At 36.6% G+C, this 17,169-nt stretch overlaps 5 protein-coding genes and 1 long non-coding RNA gene across 9 annotated transcripts; 4 read left to right on the top strand and 2 right to left on the bottom strand.

The window, feature by feature from the left end:
• Positions 1-465: 465 nt before the first annotated feature.
• On the top strand, positions 466-2,492 carry LOC110227068. Its single transcript, XM_021020196.1, has 3 exons — positions 466-470; positions 694-844; positions 1,037-2,492. The coding sequence occupies exons 1-3, from the start codon at positions 466-468 to the stop codon at positions 1,853-1,855; spliced, it is 975 nt and encodes a 324-aa protein (XP_020875855.1). The 3' UTR covers positions 1,856-2,492.
• A 292-nt stretch (positions 2,493-2,784) lies between these two features.
• LOC110227064 lies at positions 2,785-3,381 on the top strand. The gene has a single exon (XM_021020189.1). The coding sequence runs from the start codon at positions 2,785-2,787 to the stop codon at positions 3,379-3,381; it is 597 nt and encodes a 198-aa protein (XP_020875848.1).
• A 395-nt stretch (positions 3,382-3,776) lies between these two features.
• LOC9299326 (uncharacterized protein At4g04775) lies at positions 3,777-4,298 on the bottom strand. The gene is made up of 2 exons (XM_002863098.2): positions 4,170-4,298; positions 3,777-4,099 (listed from the first exon to the last, which is right to left on the bottom strand). The coding sequence occupies exons 1-2, from the start codon at positions 4,290-4,292 to the stop codon at positions 3,791-3,793; spliced, it is 432 nt and encodes a 143-aa protein (XP_002863144.2). The 5' UTR covers positions 4,293-4,298; the 3' UTR covers positions 3,777-3,790.
• A 387-nt stretch (positions 4,299-4,685) lies between these two features.
• Positions 4,686-7,117, top strand: LOC9299325. Of its 2 annotated transcripts, XR_002331028.1 has the most exons (6): positions 4,686-4,896; positions 5,288-5,381; positions 5,773-6,018; positions 6,267-6,391; positions 6,480-6,753; positions 6,829-7,117. It is a non-coding gene; the product is annotated as an uncharacterized LOC9299325 (long non-coding RNA). The 2 variants fall into 2 exon arrangements; XR_002331029.1 differs by having other exon boundaries at positions 5,288-6,018.
• Positions 7,118-7,756: 639 nt separating this feature from the next.
• LOC9299220 (cytochrome P450 71A19) lies at positions 7,757-12,790 on the top strand. 2 transcript variants are annotated; one of them, XM_021021494.1, is made up of 4 exons: positions 7,757-8,195; positions 8,545-8,670; positions 11,853-12,134; positions 12,363-12,790. In XM_021021494.1, the coding sequence occupies exons 1-4, from the start codon at positions 7,806-7,808 to the stop codon at positions 12,687-12,689; spliced, it is 1,125 nt and encodes a 374-aa protein (XP_020877153.1). In that variant the 5' UTR covers positions 7,757-7,805; the 3' UTR covers positions 12,690-12,790. The 2 variants fall into 2 exon arrangements, with proteins under 2 accessions (XP_020877153.1, XP_020877158.1); XM_021021499.1 differs by lacking the exons at positions 7,757-8,195; positions 8,545-8,670 and adding an exon at positions 11,624-11,777.
• Positions 12,791-12,875: 85 nt separating this feature from the next.
• On the bottom strand, positions 12,876-15,210 carry LOC9299219. Of its 2 annotated transcripts, none has more exons than XM_002863097.2 (4): positions 14,811-15,210; positions 14,504-14,738; positions 13,925-14,077; positions 12,876-13,825 (listed from the first exon to the last, which is right to left on the bottom strand). In XM_002863097.2, exons 1-4 carry the CDS (start codon positions 15,042-15,044, stop codon positions 13,161-13,163), a joined length of 1,287 nt encoding a protein of 428 aa, XP_002863143.1. In that variant the 5' UTR covers positions 15,045-15,210; the 3' UTR covers positions 12,876-13,160. The 2 variants fall into 2 exon arrangements, with proteins under 2 accessions (XP_002863143.1, XP_020877146.1); XM_021021487.1 differs by having other exon boundaries at positions 14,504-14,733.
• Positions 15,211-17,169: the final 1,959 nt, after the last annotated feature.

The raw sequence follows: 17,169 nt of genomic DNA, 5'->3' as shown, positions 1-17,169 counted from the left end.
CTATGTTGCTTTATCGCTTACATACACAAAACTTTAGTCTGTGCCTAAACTATCATGAACTTCAATATAATTTGAATTTTCAACACAAACTTTAAAAATCCGGTGGAAACCCTCAAATTGCTAGACGGTGTTACTGTTCCGTTAACGGATGCTGACGAGGACGACACGTGAGCGTTTAAAACGACTGCGTTTTGTCATACGTGGACTCTCATTAGAGACAGAGACAAAACGGCGTCGTTTTGATTTGAGCAAAACGACGTCGTTTTGTAATTTGGGGCTTTTAGTCGACTTAGGGTTCATCTTCTTCCCTTTCTCGAGCCAAAATCAGAAATTGAGAGGAAAGACAGAGTGAGACGAAGAGTGAGACGAAGATTGAGACGAAAGAAGATTTGAGATTGAAGATACGGTATATGGGTGCTTCGATTCGAGAAATCTGAGAACAAAAAACAAGATTTTTCTCCGATAATGAGGTTAGTCGAGTTTCCATATCTTTCAATCCCAGATCTTTCATATTCACTTCCTTTAGGTTACGAAATTGGATGGATTGCGTTATACATTCTTAGATTTACATAAACATTGTGTCAATTTGAAGATTAAATTGATTAGCTAGTAAATTTATTTATTGTCCTCCATGTGTTCGACGAAATGCTTAAACGAGTTCTTATGTTTTTTTTTTTTGGACATTTGATGCAGTTCTGAAGAGGAGATTGTTGCAAGTTTTGCTTGCTACCACAGTGGAAAATTTGAAAATGTTTCAGGACAGATTTTTTACGAAGGTGGTGGTGTTCGGTTCGTTGAATCAAAGCCAAGTGAGTTGTTTACACAGTTAATGAATCAGCTTCCGGTGAGTTTGTATGGGCATAAAGTTTGGTATAAACTGCCTTATGATAGATTTGAGGAGAGGAAATCAATCTCTAATGGTGATGAAAATTTTAAGAGAATGTGTTTGGCTGCAATGTGGACGAAAGCTGTTGATATCTTTTTGGAGCCTGAAGATGTGGAGCCTGAACGTGTGGAGCTTGAAGGTGATGAATAGGATAATGCTAACAGAGAAGAGCAAGAAGTCCACGAAGAAGCAAGAGATGAATGTGGACAGTTTGATGAAGAAATAAGAGTGGAAAGAAATGTGGCTGCCTTTGTTGATGTAGATGACGAGTATGATGAGTATGCGACACCCGTGGAGTCAGATTGTGAAGTTGATGGTGATGATGGTTTTAAGAGATACATCAAAGGTAGTGGTGAGCTGAAGTATAAACAAGTCTTCGATAGTATAGATGACTTCAAAAAAGCAGTTGTGGAGTATGTGTTGAAGTCAGGAAGGAATATCAAGTATACGAGATGGGAGAGCACAAAATCAGAACTTAGATGTGCTAGTGGATGTCATTCTGAGAAAGGAGCTGAAGAAGAAGAAAATGAGGAGACTGCAAAAGATAAACCAGACACTGAAAGAGAGAATTTAGAGACTGGAAGAGAGAGTCCAGAAACTGCAAAAAAAAATCCAGCGGAGGAGGAAGAAGAGCATCAGCCATGTTTATGGAGGATCTATTGTGCTTATGAGACAACAGTGGAGAAGTATGTGGTTAAAACATTCAATGATGACCACAATTGTGTGAATACTGGGTATAGCAAGATACTTACTCAAGAAGTTATTGCTAGGCTGTTTGTGAATGATGTGAGAGATAATCCGCAGTTGATGCCTAAAAACATCAGACAAGAAATCCAGAAGCGTTGGAGCTTAATTGCATCTACTGATCAGTGCAGAAAGGCAAAAGCAAGAGCTTTGGAGATGATTCAAGAGGAGCATGATGAGCAATACTCAAGACTCAAAGATTACCGCCTTGAGCTATTAAGGTAAGATCAATCACTGATTCTTACATTGTTCTGATTTTTTGTTTAAATTAACATGGTTTGCATTAATGTTTTCTTTGTTTTGCTAGTACAAATGCAGGTTCAACTGTGGAACTAGATACATTCCAGCAAGATGGTGGACTTGATGTCTTCTTCAGATTTTATGTCTGCTTTGGTAGGATAAAGAGAGCATGGAGGAGCTATTCTCGGCCAATATTTGGTATTGATGGGTGCTTTCTCAAGTACTTTACAGAGGGTCAGTTATTGGCTGCAGTTGGAAGAGATTCCAACAACCAGATGTATCCTCTTGCGTGGGCTGTGGTGGAGAAAGAGAATGAAGACAACTGGAAGTGGTTCATTGGAAAGCTGCAGAGTGATTTCAGCCTAGGTGATGGTTCTGGTTTTACTGTCATTTCTGATAGACAAAAGGTAAATCTCAATCTTCTTATTTATTTTGATAGACAAAAGGTAAGTCTCTTGATTCTTATTCTGTCATTTCAGGGTTTACTAAATGCGGTTTCTCAGCTATTACCACATTCTGAGCATCGGATGTGTGCAAGACACATATATGCTAACCTTAAGAGTAACCATCCACATAGAGCAGAGATGAAGAAGTTATTTTGGAAGGTTGCAAAGAGCTACAACACCGCACAATATGATAAGAGTATAGAAGCGTTGAAGATGTATGACATGAGTGTCTACCATTCAGTGATGCAGAAGAATCCAAAAAACTGCAGCCTCTGCTTTTTCAAAACAACATCTGGTTCTGATGATGTAAGTAATAACATCTCTGAGTCATTTAATAATGCCATTAACGCTACAAGAGAGATGCCAATGGTGGAAATGTTGGAAACTATCCGGAGAAGAGCAATGATCCGAATAGATCTCAGAAGGAAGAAGGCAAAAAATCACAAAGGCAAGTATAGTATAAATGCGATGGAGAGGCTGCAATTGGAGATGAAGAAGATTGTAAACTGTAAGGCATGGCCTGCTGGTCCAGGTGAGTATGAGGTTAAGGAGAAGAAATCATCATTCCAGTTATACTTGGGAAAGCATTCTTGCAGTTGCAGGAAGTGGGACATGTCAGGCATTCCTTGCCGTCATGCTTTGATGGTGATTACAGACAAGAAATTGAATCCGGAAAACTACATTTCATCTTGGTATTTGACTTCTAGGTGGAGAAATGAGTACAATGCATATATAGATGCGGTAAGAGGCTGCAACTTCTGGAGGAAATCCGGTGAGACTGAGCTTTTGTTACCACCAAAACCAGAAGGTAGAAAGAGAATCCCAAAAAGAATCAAGGAGAGGAATGAATCACCACAGAAGAAGAAGAGCAAAGGCAAAGAGAAGGAGCTTAAACTTTCTAGAAAGAAGAGAATAATTCATTGTGGAATATGTGGTGGAGAAGGGCATAACACAAGGAAGTGCCAATTCTTTGGACCTGCTCCTTATAGACGTCCAAAGAAGGTTACAGAGAGTGCAACAGTTGGATCATCAAGTCAGCCAACACAAAGCCAAGTCATTGACTAAACTCTCAGGTTTGTAGATGATGCTCTATAATATAGATTCAGTATATGAGATTCAGATTTCAAGTTATTTCCTTCTTGTTGCAGGTTGTTAAAACGGTTTGCAGGGTCTTTTTGAAGGAAGGTTTTTGGTAGTGAAGGTGCTCTGAAAGTTTTTATAAGAGCATTTAGGGGATTCGGATAATATTTTGGTTATGTATCATTGTATCTTTAGGATTAATGTTATGTTGACTTATGGATTAAGGTTTTTGTAACCAAATGATAATCCTGTTTTCAAATTATGGTTAAGTCAATTTCTTTTGAGCATTGTTAGTGCATAATTTTCCATTACATAAAACAATGTCTGACTAACACATAAAGAAGAACCAGAATCATAATCACTAACACATAAAGAAGAACCAGAATCATAATCACTAACACACAAACACATAAACAAGAACCATCAACACTACACACACAAGAATGTTCTTCAAACCACGCAATTCCATCTTGCAGCCTTGAATCTCCTTCTCTAAACCCCGCAGCTCCTTCTCAAAACCGCATACAACAGCTTCACATGAACGAGTCTCCATTGCAAGAGTTTCCATCTCAGATTCTAAAGCTTGTAAACCTTTTTGTAATGTCAAGGAAGCTCTTTCAAGTTCATCAATCTTTGGAATTATGTCTTCCATCTCTTCAACCATTGTTTCATCTGTCCACTTAAACAAGTGACCACGACCATTCTGCAACATACAAAAACACAATTCAGACATTTCTTATAATTTAAGCTCACTTACACTACAATAGCATTACCTCCTCTCCATATCGACAAGCATAAAAGAGCCTCCCTGGATTTTTAATAGTCTTTGATGTCCTCAAAACTACATCCTCTCCACATCTACATCGACTTGGAATCCCTCTTCCTTTATCACCCATCTTCGTCTCACTCTGTCTTTCCTCTCAATTTCTGATTTTGGCTCGAGAAAGGGAAGAAGATGAACCCTAAGTCGACTAAAAGCCCCAAATTACAAAACGACGTCGTTTTGCTCAAATCAAAACGACGCCGTTTTGTCTCTGTGTCTAATGAGAGTCCACGTATGACAAAACGCAGTCGTTTTAAACGCTCACGTGTCGTCCTCGTCAGCATCCGTTAACGGAACAGTAACACCGTCTAGCAATTTGAGGGTTTCCACCGGATTTTTAAAGTTTGTGTTGAAAATTCAAATTATATTGAAGTTCATGATGGTTTAGGCACAGACTAAAGTTTTGTGTATGTAAGCGATAAAGCAACATAGTTCAGGGGGGAATAGGCCGTTCTCCCAGGCCAAGTCTGGCCCAAACCCACAATCTTTAGCTCTAATATGAACTTTTGGACTTGACATTTAGGCCTATCACATAACATGTAGACCTATAACGTCTAGATGTTCTGTTGTCTCCTCTGCAATTCATCGGAAACGTCATCTCCTCTGCAGTTCATCGGAACCGTCGTTGCTTCATTCATGGCTGGAGACATTTGCTCATCTGGAATCCCATGAATAAGGTACTTAAATGCATCACTTCATTCATCCATCAATTGACAATTTTTTTGCTCTCGCTTCCATTGCTTCGTATCCCCAAATCGAAAATGAGAATTTTAAAGTAAATCAAAGGAGTATCATTCACTGACTTTTCGAATGTATACGTTACAGATGTTCTTATAACCACCAAATGTATAAATTAATAGATGGTATTTATTATCGTTCTCTCTTCACTTCAGCATCTCACTATAAAACTCATTGACATTGTAACCTAACAATTCCCAAAACTAATCATACCTTTCAAACTCTTCAAACCTTTCAAATTCAATATGGCTGACGTTGATGTTGTTGCAATTCCTGCTCAAACTGATTACTCAACTTTTGATGATTTACGTCTTGGCCGATCTTCTCAAGACGTTGTTGGCCGGCTCTTACGATTTTGGGATGCCCGTAATATTAAAAAAACGGTGAATTCATGGGCATAGTCGTCCTCTTGCTCGACGAGAAGGTAACATATAAATATATCCTTCTAAATTTCAATTTTAGTAGTTATTTTGGTCTAAAAAATGGTTACTTAATTTGTCGTGCCTTTTATTTTTCTTATATGTAATTGTTTAGTGTTAGTGTTGTTCCATAACTTAATCCATTTTACAACTATCACATGTCTGGGATTGATTTTGCAAAAACTTAGTTTTAGTTGTTTGGTTTCTTTAGCCGTTTGAATAGTCTCATCTCTACTTATGAGTGGTGATCTTAAAGTGAAATGATAGTCAAATGCATGATTTATATATTCTCGATGAGAAGGTTGCGTTTAAGAATCTCCTTTCAATTTTAATATATATATATAAACATTTACACATTTTTTTTGCAGTGTTCACTAATCCACTGTTTTATCCCAGCTGTTCGTGCCAGCCAATTCCGCAATGTTTTACAAGAAGGGCGAATCTTTTGTGTTGGAGGGTTTGAAGTGGGAAGGTGCACAAACCTCTACAAAATTACTGACAACCCATTTGTCATCCGTTTCCTACCTTCAACAACAATTGTTGAAGTGAATCACGTTGGAGCTACAATAGAAAGAGAAAAATTTATGCTTCGCAAAGGAAATCATCTCCAAGCTCTTGCAAACATTAATCTTGAACTACCAGGTATAATATGAACAAATACTCATGAGTAATAATTATGGAACCTCATTATATTACAATATATTTTTATTTGATAAATGTGGTGGGTCAAATAAGATTTGTCCAAAGATCAAACCTGGTTGACCCAACATCCACACAATGCCTGGTTGTCCGATTCATGTTGGATTCGTATGCATTCTAAACCTCTTAACATATTAAAAAGCTGGAAACAATTATTACATGACTAATATTTTACATTTTTCCACTAACAGGTCTACCATTGTGTACCTATCATTATGGGATGACGCAGCTGCAACCTTTCAAGCTTATCTCACTTCTGGAGACACGATAAATTCTGTCATGTTGGTAACTACAATAAATCCAAAGCTGTTTGGAGGTAAGAATGAAGTCCTACGTTATATATATTAGTGGAAAATCATAAACAAAGCTGATTTTTTTTCCTGGTTTAACTAAATCTTTGTTAGGTAATTTGTATTTGAACTCCACTCCAACAACCCGGTTTTATTTCGACCTTTCCATTGAGGCAATCAACCAATTTACAAAAAGGTCATGCTTATTACAACTAATAATTTCAAAGTACCATTGAGGTTATCAAAATCTAACCGAGTTGTTTCTTATGGAGGATGGGAATAGAAGCTACCAAGCATTTGCAAAAGCAGACACATCCGAAGGAATAAAAAAAAAGAAATGCTTTGCATTGCTGAACTTTACAAGTTCATATCAAACTCTAATGAACAGGTTATTTTTACTATGAACTACACATATTTAAATATGTAATGTGACTCTGAAATTCATTTTAAAATCATTGAACAGACACAGGAAGCTGATTTCATTTGCACCGCCAAAGTTCCTGATGTCCTACAAAAAAGTGGTTGGTCATATGTTTCATGTGCTATGTGCAGCCGCAAATTAGACAAATATGGAACAACCTTACGATGCCCAAAATGCATTTCTGAGACTGTCACTGGCGTTGTGAGGTATTAAAATATTTCACTGGCGAATTTCTTCTTGATGCAAGAAGTTTAAAAGCTGTTGCTATTGAACACCCAAAGGGTGCTAAGAAAGAAATTGATTCCATTTATTACATAGACTATGAAAACTACTACAAGACTATGAAACTAAGTTCAAAAAAAAAAAAAAAACATGTATGAATATATTAACTTCGATCAAAATAGAAAGTAGCGATTGAAAGCTGCAGAGTCCCATCGAAACTCTGGAGTCTGAAGCTGCCCTATTGTGGTGCTGGTGATGGTCCCATTTATGCAAGGAGTTTAAAAGTTGTTTGGTATTGAACACCCAAAAGATGCAAATGAAGACGGAGCTGAGTTGTTTCAAAGATTATTACTTTCTTATACCCAAATTTTGGCAGATAATTCAATGTAACATGAAACTAACAAACCCAGAAATGTGCCAAACGAAATAACTTGTATTTATGTCATTTAATTAATGTCATTTTATTTTATTTTCTAGACAAAAGAAATAAAATATTTTTCAATAAGAATTATAAACTATAAGTAGGAATACAACTTTATAATAACAAAACTGAGAAACAAATGCTTTATCTTTATTTATAATTGATCGTTCGTAAAACTTAAAACATTAGGATTTCAACAAAAGTAAAACATACATTGATACAGAAACTAAAAGCTTCTAAGCAAATAACCCCGCGCGTTGCGCGGGTCTCCTCCCTAGTCTTATAAATTACAAAGTAGAGAGGAAAAGGAAATGAACAAATCACTATAACATACAATAAATACTCATTAATACTTACATAAAAGATTGAACTAGATATGGAAATAATAATATCAATCACTTTATGCTTAACAACCCTCCTTGCACTTCTACTCCTAAAATCCATCCTTAAAAGAACCACCACAACCAAACTCAACCTACCACCGTCACCATGGCGACTTCCGGTGATCGGAAACCTCCACCAGCTCAGCCTCAATACTCACCGCTCTCTCCGCTCCCTGAGTCTCCAATATGGACCACTCATGCTTCTTCATTTCGGCCGCACACCAGTCCTTATAGTCTCCTCCGCCGACGTTGCTCATGACATCTTGAAGACGTACGATGTTATTTGTGCCAACCGCCCAAAAACAAAAGTGATTGATAAAATTTTGAAAGGTGGCAGAGATGTGGCTTTTGCCCCTTATGGGGAATATTGGAGACAGATAAAGGTAGTTAAATAATGATCAACTAGTTTTTTTTTTTTTTTAATATTTTCTTTCTATCTTTTTTTTTTCTGGCAGCTAAATAATTTTATCTTCTTACATAACGTTCAAAATTGGACGTTGCACATTTTGAACTGTTAAAAAGAAGTTCATTTACATAAAAAAAAATATAATTATACTTCCTCCGTATTGTTTTTTTGTTTTAAGTGATGTGTTATACGAAAAATAAAATTTGTTTTTAAGTACTGTTTAAAATTTTCAAATAAAAAAGTATAGACTGTGACTCTGTGATATGTGATGGGGTTATGAGGAGCTTTTTATATATAATCTAAACATCTATATCTGTTGGATGCAGAGTATTAGCATCCAGAATCTACTCAGCAACAAAATGGTCAGGTCTTATGAGAAAATAAGAGAAGAGGAGATAAAACTAATGATTGAAAAGATGGAAAAAGCGAGTTGTTCTTCTCCTCCCTCACCGGTAAATCTAAGCCAACTTCTAATGACTTTGACAAACGATATAATATGTAGAGCTGCCTTGGGAAGAAAATATAGCAGCAAGGAAGATGGGGTTGATGTTGAGAACATAGTGTTAATACTTGTTGAATAACAGTGTGATTTCTCATTAATTAGTAAAGTGACTGTACAACAAGTATTTATACTTACATGAGATTAGTAACTAACATAAGCTAAGGGAAACTTATATTAATCCTATATCTCTATAATACTAATAGCCCCCCTCAACTCTCTTAATCGGAACCTTCTTGTGGAGTAAAGAGAGTTGAAACAGACATACGTCCAAGAAGTGAGTGAAAAGGACCCGGATGCAGAGGCTTTGTCAAGATATCAGCAAGTTGATTTGCTGTTGCAACATGAAGAACTTTGTGAAAACCATCTTTAATCCGATCCCTTGTTCTGTGACAATCTATTTCCACATGCTTGGTTCTTTCATGGAAGACCGGATTATTGGCAATATGCATTGCTGACTTATTGTCACAAAACAGTTTAGCTTGAGTTGTCACAGAGATTCGAAGATCCTTCAGAAGTTGATTTAACCAGACCATCTCATCAGAAGCCATTGCCATTGCTCTATATTCTGCTTTCGTGCTACTTCTACTAGCAACATGTTGTTTCTTTGACTTCCATGAGATAAGTGAATTGCCAAGAAAAACACAAATACCAATAACAGATCGTCGTGTATCTTTGCAAGTACCCCAATCAGCATCTGAAAACCCATTCAAGCAAATATCTGTATTAACAGAGTAGAACAGACCATGACCTGGATTAGATTTGAGATACTTGAGAACATTATGAACCGCTTGTAGATGCATATCAGTAGGGCATGAGACAAACTGGCTCAACTTATTGACTGCAAAAGTTATATCTGGCCTGGTGATAGTCAAGTATAGTAATCTTCCAACTAACTCTCTGTAATATCTGGCATCTTCTAAAAGTACTCCAGTCTCTTTATTCAAAGGAACTTTAGGATCCATAGGGACTGTTCTAGGCTTGCACTGAAGAAGACCAGAGTCTTGAAGCAAGTCAAGACAATATTTTCTCTGAGATACAGATATACCTTCTGAAGATCTGGCAACTTCAAGTCCTAGAAAAAATTTTACCGGACCAAGATCTTTAGTCTTGAAAGCTTTGGCCAAAACTCCTTTCAAAGCTATCACAAAGTCATCATTATTGCTAGCAATCATTATGTCATCCACATAGACAAGAAGAGCAATAAAAGAAGAACCCTGAATCTTCACAAAAAGTGTATTGTCAGCAGGAGATTGACAAAAGCCATCTTTAAGTAGAACACTGGAGAAGCACTTATACCACTGGCGAGAAGCTTGTTTTAATCCATATATGGATTTGTGTAGTCGACAGACTGCATTAGGAGGCAGAGTACCTGATGCTGGAGTATAACCCTGAGGTAAACTCATATAAATTTCTTCCTCTAAGTCACTATGCAAGAAAGCATTTGTGACATCCATTTGTGTCAAGCTCCATCCTTTGTTAGCTGCAAGACCAAGAATAAGCTTGACACTAGCCAGTTTAGCAACAGGTGAGAAAGTCTCAAAAGAGTCTACCCCTTCTTGCTGAGTAAAACCTTTAGCAACTAAGCGTGCTTTATACCTCTCCACTGTACCATCGGCATTGTATTTGATGGTATAAACCCACTTGCAACCTACAATGTTCTTTCCTTCAGGCAACTCAACAACACTCCAAGTATGATTCAGTTCCATAGCCTGAATTTCCACATCCATCGCCTTTGTCCATTTCAGAGATGCTATAGCCTGCTTAAAAGTTTTTGGTTCTGTTTCAAGGGAATATGGTAGGACAATGGATTGATATGCTGGATTAAAATTGGTGTAGGAAAGGACTGATGAAAGAGGATAAGGACTGGTGGTTTTCTTTGATGAAAGAGTCAAAGATTGAGATAAAGGAATAGGGTTTTCTGAGAGGGTGTTGGTCATTTGAGTGAGAGAACAGTGATAGTCAGACAAATAAGTGGGAGCCTTAGCAGAACGTTTTGGTCTTGCATTAGGCACTGAAACTATCGCAGTCTCTGTAGTAACATTTTCTTGTGCCATAGTGACATTAGGGCTATTATTTTGTGTATGGTTAGATGATGATGATGCATGAGACGAATCAGAATTAGCATTATGATGAATGACAGGTAATGAATGATCAGAATTATCAATAACAGGTGCAGGTAATGGTAAAATGCTTGGACTAAAGATATCAGGTGGTGAATAGACAGTAATATCATGAAAAGGAAAAACATTCTCATGAAAAACGACATTTCTTGATACAGAAACTATATTTGTATCTAGATGCAACAGTTTATAGCCTTTATATCCAGATGCATAACCCAAGAAAACACATTTATCAGCACGTGGACTAAACTTATGTCTATCCTTCTGTAAAGTAGACACATAGCAAAGAGAACCAAATGTTCTAAGTAAAGAATAGTCAGGAGCTTTGTGAAATAACATTTCATATGGTGTTTTATTGTTCAATAGTAATGAGGGAGTCCTATTGATAAGAAAAACTGAAGTTAAAACACAGTCACTCCAATAAGCTAAGGGAATGTTTGATTGAAAGAGCAAAGCTCTAGCAACATTTAGTAAATGTTGATGTTTTCTCTCAACAACAGAGTTCTGTTGTGGAGTATATGCACATGAAAACTGATGAATTATACCATGTTAATACTTGTTGAATAACAGTGTGATTTCTCATTAATTAGTAAAGTGACTGTACAACAAGTATTTATACTTACATGAGATTAGTAACTAACATAAGCTAAGGGAAACTTATATTAATCCTATATCTCTATAATACTAATACATAGTGAGGGCATTTTCCGCACTCGTGGGTGAATTTCCTATAGGGGAATACATTCCTAGTTTGTCGTGGATTGATAAAATCCGCGGTGAGGATCATAAAATGGAGGAAGTAGATAAACGATTTGATGAGTTTTTAAATAGAGTTGTAAAAGAACATGAAGATGCAAATAAAGAGACCAAATCAGACTTGGTTGATAAGTTACTAACGATCCAAAGCGATAAGAGTGCCTTAAAACTTATCATATGGGTAAGTATAAAAACTAGTTATTAGGCATGCTAGCTTCTATAGTTTTATGTTGACGTTTACTTTGTTTCTTCTCAGGATATGTTTTTAGCGGGAACGGCAACAACTCTCTCATTTCTTGCATGGGCAATGACAGAACTCATGAGACATCCAAAGGCCATGAAGAAACTCCAAGAAGAGATTCGTTCAAGTTCACCACAAGATTTATTTGTAACGGAGAAAGAAGCTGAGAAGATGAATTATCTACAAGCTGTTATTAAGGAAGCGTTAAGGTTGCGTCCACCAGCTCCACTATTGGTTCCACGAGTACTTAGTGAAGATGTCACGTTAAAGGGATACAATATTCCAGCAGGAACACAGGTTAGATCTTTATCAAACACAGTTTAATACTTTAACTTTAAATTATAAATATTTTTAATATCAATTTATAAAAATATCATTAATTTATATTTTATTGCATCTCATTTGGTATAGCATGTACGTAGGAAAATACATGGATATATGTGTGTTACTTCATATCGTATCAAATATGTATCTAGTTATGGTCATTTTTTTAGATATTAGTGACAACATATAATGGGAACACAGGTTATAATCAATGCTTGGGCAATCCAACGAGATACTACAACATGGGGGATAGATGCAGAAGAGTTTAGGCCAGAAAGGCATTTAGACTCAAACTTGGATTTCCAAGGACAAGATTTCAAATTCATTCCATTCGGCTCGGGCAAAAGGATATGTCCTGGAATAGGATTCACATCCGCGTTGATCGGGGTTACATTGGCCAATATCTTGAAACGGTTTAACTGGAGAATGGATGTAGAACCACAAAGAGTTCAACATGACCTAACTGAAGCAACCGGTCTCGTGATTTTCCGCAAATTTCCTCTTATTGCTACTCCATCTCCTGCTTGATTCCTCGGGCCAACACTTCTCTCTTTTGCTTGGTTAATGAATAAAACATTGTAAAAATTTGTATGGCTTAATGATGTCTTTTGTTGCATATTCATATTTGACATTCTCTTCCCGTCTAATAGTGTAAAAAAACTGTTTTTATGAATTCAAAATGACAAGGATAAAGTTACATGCATGTGGTCAACATGGAAGAAGAGGAAGATCAACTTCTCTTTGGAGGGCCATGGCTTTATCATGATCAAGCTACACATGATGCACGAGACAACTCTTGTACGATTATATGGAATCACAACATCATTCTATTGCAACCGCAACTGTAAAACGAATGGGTCTTTGACACCAAGTAAATCATATTCAAATCACAAATCACAAGTTTTAGTGTGTTTTTATTATAGCCTCCTATTGTGTTTGCGCCTTCTAAGTTCTACGCGCAAAAAAATGTAATGACATACCTCAAATCCTGAGATCAATTTATATGATGGCAAGACCAGTTTTCAGATAATCCAAGCAAGAGAAAGGCAGACGCAGGATTTGGTCAACTTCTAGTGAAGTCTTCATGAGATTGCTCATTGTTTTCTCTCTATGTCTTCCCTCTGACCCCATCCCCCTGCTCACCACTAGTGATACATTACATAGCCATGGCACTTCACAAGCAAACACCAGCCCATTTCTCTCATTCTCCATTACACCCTTTTTATAAGCTCTACCGACTTTCCGTACATACTTCCCGGTTGTTACACCTTCATTTGTTCTGTCTATGTCAGAAATGTCTGCATCAGAGTGAAGGTTCACCACCATAGTTCCATGCTCATGGTGAAGTATTTTGCTCAAAGCTTTCATGAACACAGAATTGGAATCCCACAGACTATGAGGAAAGATGTCTGCTCCATCATAAGCATCCATGAAGATCAAGTCATAAGTATTACTTTGGTTCCTGAGAATGAATTCCTCTGCTTTTGATTCGTAGAGGAAGAGTCTCTCATGGATGCCTCGCCACATCACTTGGTCAATAATTTCAGGAGTTGGTAACGCACGTTTCCCGGTTGCAGTCATGACAGAGGATGCAGGGAAGCCCATTGCTCGAACCGACTCTGAGATAACAAGTGGGTCGAGCTCAACTATGTCAACAACAGCACCTAGGAGACAAATCAATAACACAATTCACATCAATTAACATAAGAATTACAGATGGAAGTTCTAGATAATGATATATAAGGTACAGTGATTGTTCCTACCAAGAATGTGTTTAGCTAAAAACAACGGTAAACTGCCTCCACCGTGACCGATGCATAATATACGCATTTCTTTCTCCCCAATAGCAACACTCCTCATATCAAATTTGGAAGCTACAAGGGAAGTCAATCCAACTGAAACCATGCTCTTCAGATCTGTAACCAAATGAAAAAAGAGTCCGGCTTATTAATAACACAGAGGCCAACTATAACAACAGCAGAGTCATCATTATATTTATCCTAAACCATTTTATACATGGAAACAAAGGACTAACACGTATTTAAACACGATAAACAAACGAGTATACAAAATAAGTAAGCCTTTAAATCCCCATTCCTTAATCTATGTTTTTGTTTCACCATTTGATTCGCCACTTGGACAATGTCGAGGAAAACAATGCAGAGACCAACTAAGAACAATGGTGGAGTTACATTTAACCTGAACCCTTTCTAACTATATAATATATATTAGCGCCATTCCTTCATCTAGTTCATATTAACAAGTCATGTTCTATGTATCCAAGTCTAAAAGCGACACACGATAGCATTATAAAGAAAGGATAAAGGGTTTATCAATCTCACAAGGAACAGCAAGACAATGAGGCTGTTGCATATAAAAAACAGAACTCGGTTGCAATGCTCTACAAGCAGCCATAACTTTCACAGTGCTTTGTCGAGTATCATCGTTAAACCGAAGCGATCGCCATTGATACCCAAGTACATTAAACCTCCCATTCTTCTCCTCTCCATCTCTAGACATTATCTCCATATACCTTTTCTCTAACCATCTCTCAGTTTCTCCCCACGAGTCTCTACTCTACATAAAGAGAAATCCTCCTAAATCAAACAATCACAGGTTTTTAAAGATTGATTCTTCACAGATACTCACAGGGAGAGAAGAAGGGTGAGCGACAACTGAAACGACGCCGTTTCCTTTAGCGGAAGTAGCTCGTGAGACTGTGTAACCACCGTCGTGAGGATCCCACCATTCCGGCGAGTAAAACCAGTCTCCTTCTTCCTTTATTACGCCGTCTCTTCCGCAGAAATGGCGTACACATGACTCGACGACGCTTAGCTTTTTTCCATGGCGTGTTGTCAACGAGAAACGTTGAATTAAATTCATTTGTGACGAGACCCTGAACTTCGAAATCGCCGGGAAATCAAAGTGGTTGATAAAGGTTTGGACTTTGACGGCGGTTCTGGTTACTGTTGCGAAACCCTTCTTAGAGAATTTGGTTAATCTGGGGTTTAAACGGTCGTATAGAGAGTTAGAGTGTCGCCGGCTAATATTTTTTTTTTCTTTTACAATTTTTTTTTCCTTCTTCTTTTTTTGTTAGCAACATTAATAGGTTTACTTTACATTTTTACTAAATATTTTTTTTTGTCTTAGATTGAATCAAATAAACCAATACTAAAAAATATTGTTAAATAATAATATGTGGTTAGGTACGAACATTTCGTGTCAAGTGGTCCACTTTAATATTTGCATTTCGTCATATTTATCTTCTTGAATCGTCTCTAGATATGTAGAGAAGGTAGGCCACTCTGTCGGGAAAAACACTATTTTTAATAGGTTTTAGGTGAAACTACTACCATTTTGTCAAGAATATAAGCCCCAAATGGTAGTTTGTTTCAGGTGTGATTGTGGTTTGAATATGGGGGTGATGTGATTTGGAAGCGATGCGATTAGCTAAAACTATGAATGGAGCTACGTTTTAAATGCAATGTGATTACTTCGTTATTTTGAATGGCAAAGCGATTTGGATGCGATTTGAGTGTGATTAGAAAACAAAATTACCAAATTAGCCTCTAATTGTATTATTTTTTATATTTTCAGTTTTTTCTTTTAGATTAATTCAATTTATAATATATGATTATATATATATATATATATATATATTTATTTCTTAAATTAAAGTTATATCTTAATCATATATATAAATCAACATCTACTCACCAATTTTAAATTTTGCATCAACCAATTTTAATTTTTGTTAACATCTTCCTTTTAAAGACATTTTAAGAATGTACAAAATCAAAAATTCTTCCATGTTTGTTCTGTTTGTATTTTGCCTTAAAAATAAAAAATAAAAAAGATGCGACGGAGAAAAGTTTTAGAAAATAAAAAATAATTGCTCGATAATCAAAATAAATTATTTGAGGGTATAATGGTCAAAATACACATAGAACATAGTTGCAGCACTTGAATTGGAGGTGTAAGTAGCGGTGTACAACGATTTGAGTTAGAGTAAAAAAGTAGGAGTTAATCGTTTGCAAACAACATCTGAATCAAACGATTGTGTAATCGTCTTATCATTCGGTGTTCTCCGATTAAGTTCACCGCACCGTTGCCGAAACAGAGTGCTATTCAGACCCATAAACGATGATATTAGTGGTCGAACCAGGGATATTTTTTTTAATATTTATAATATTATTAAATTATTTATTTGGAGCAATTATCGCTAAATTTTTGTTTAGGTATTACTATACGTGTTTTTAATAAATATAATAGAACCAAAAAATAATTTCATAATTGTTGTCATCCTATAAACTACAGTTTTTTCAATATTGTACTTAGTTTTTAGAAACACTCTACTTAATGGTCAAATTTGTCATCAATTTTTCCAAAACGAGATGCAAACTTCAGTCTCAAATCTGGGATCCGGGCACATTAAGCATCGGATTAGAAGATGGTGTGATTAATTTTCAGACATATTGTATCACTAACAACCGCCTATTATTCTTCTCGACGGTTATGGAGTCGACACCAAGACTTGCACCAATTGGTTCATATGATTGGTTAACTTTTCTATCAAATTTGAGAAAGGGAGAGCAATTTTGGATTTGTTATCCAGAGAAATATAATTGCGACTTTATCGTTTGTGGAAAGGAATCATGGATGCTTAGTTTTGACAATAGTCGGATTGCGATGTCTCCATTCATCTGTATGGATAGACAATTTTTTTGGATGGAATCTAAGTCCATTAAAACATATTGGATTGAGTTATGGATGCATCAGGTTGACCATAGATATTCTGTTTCCTCTCGTTTACATGTGGATGTGGGCAACTTTTGGCAACACAACTTGACTGATTTGGATTGGACCTGGTGGATATGGAAAGTATCAACGACCTTCAGAATGGGATTCATTGAGAATATTGGATTTGGTAGGCGGTTTCGGCATGATCTTCAAAGTTTCTCGTATATCGTATTGAGTTTCAAAAGACAAGACGTAGAATCATTACACG

This window comes from Arabidopsis lyrata, assembly GCF_000004255.2.
Source record: "Arabidopsis lyrata subsp. lyrata unplaced genomic scaffold ARALYscaffold_9, whole genome shotgun sequence".
In the NCBI taxonomy this organism is placed as follows: Eukaryota; Viridiplantae; Streptophyta; class Magnoliopsida; order Brassicales; family Brassicaceae; genus Arabidopsis; species Arabidopsis lyrata.
The sequence above is the reverse complement of the archived record's forward strand: the minus strand, read 5'-3'. Positions and strand labels throughout refer to the sequence as shown.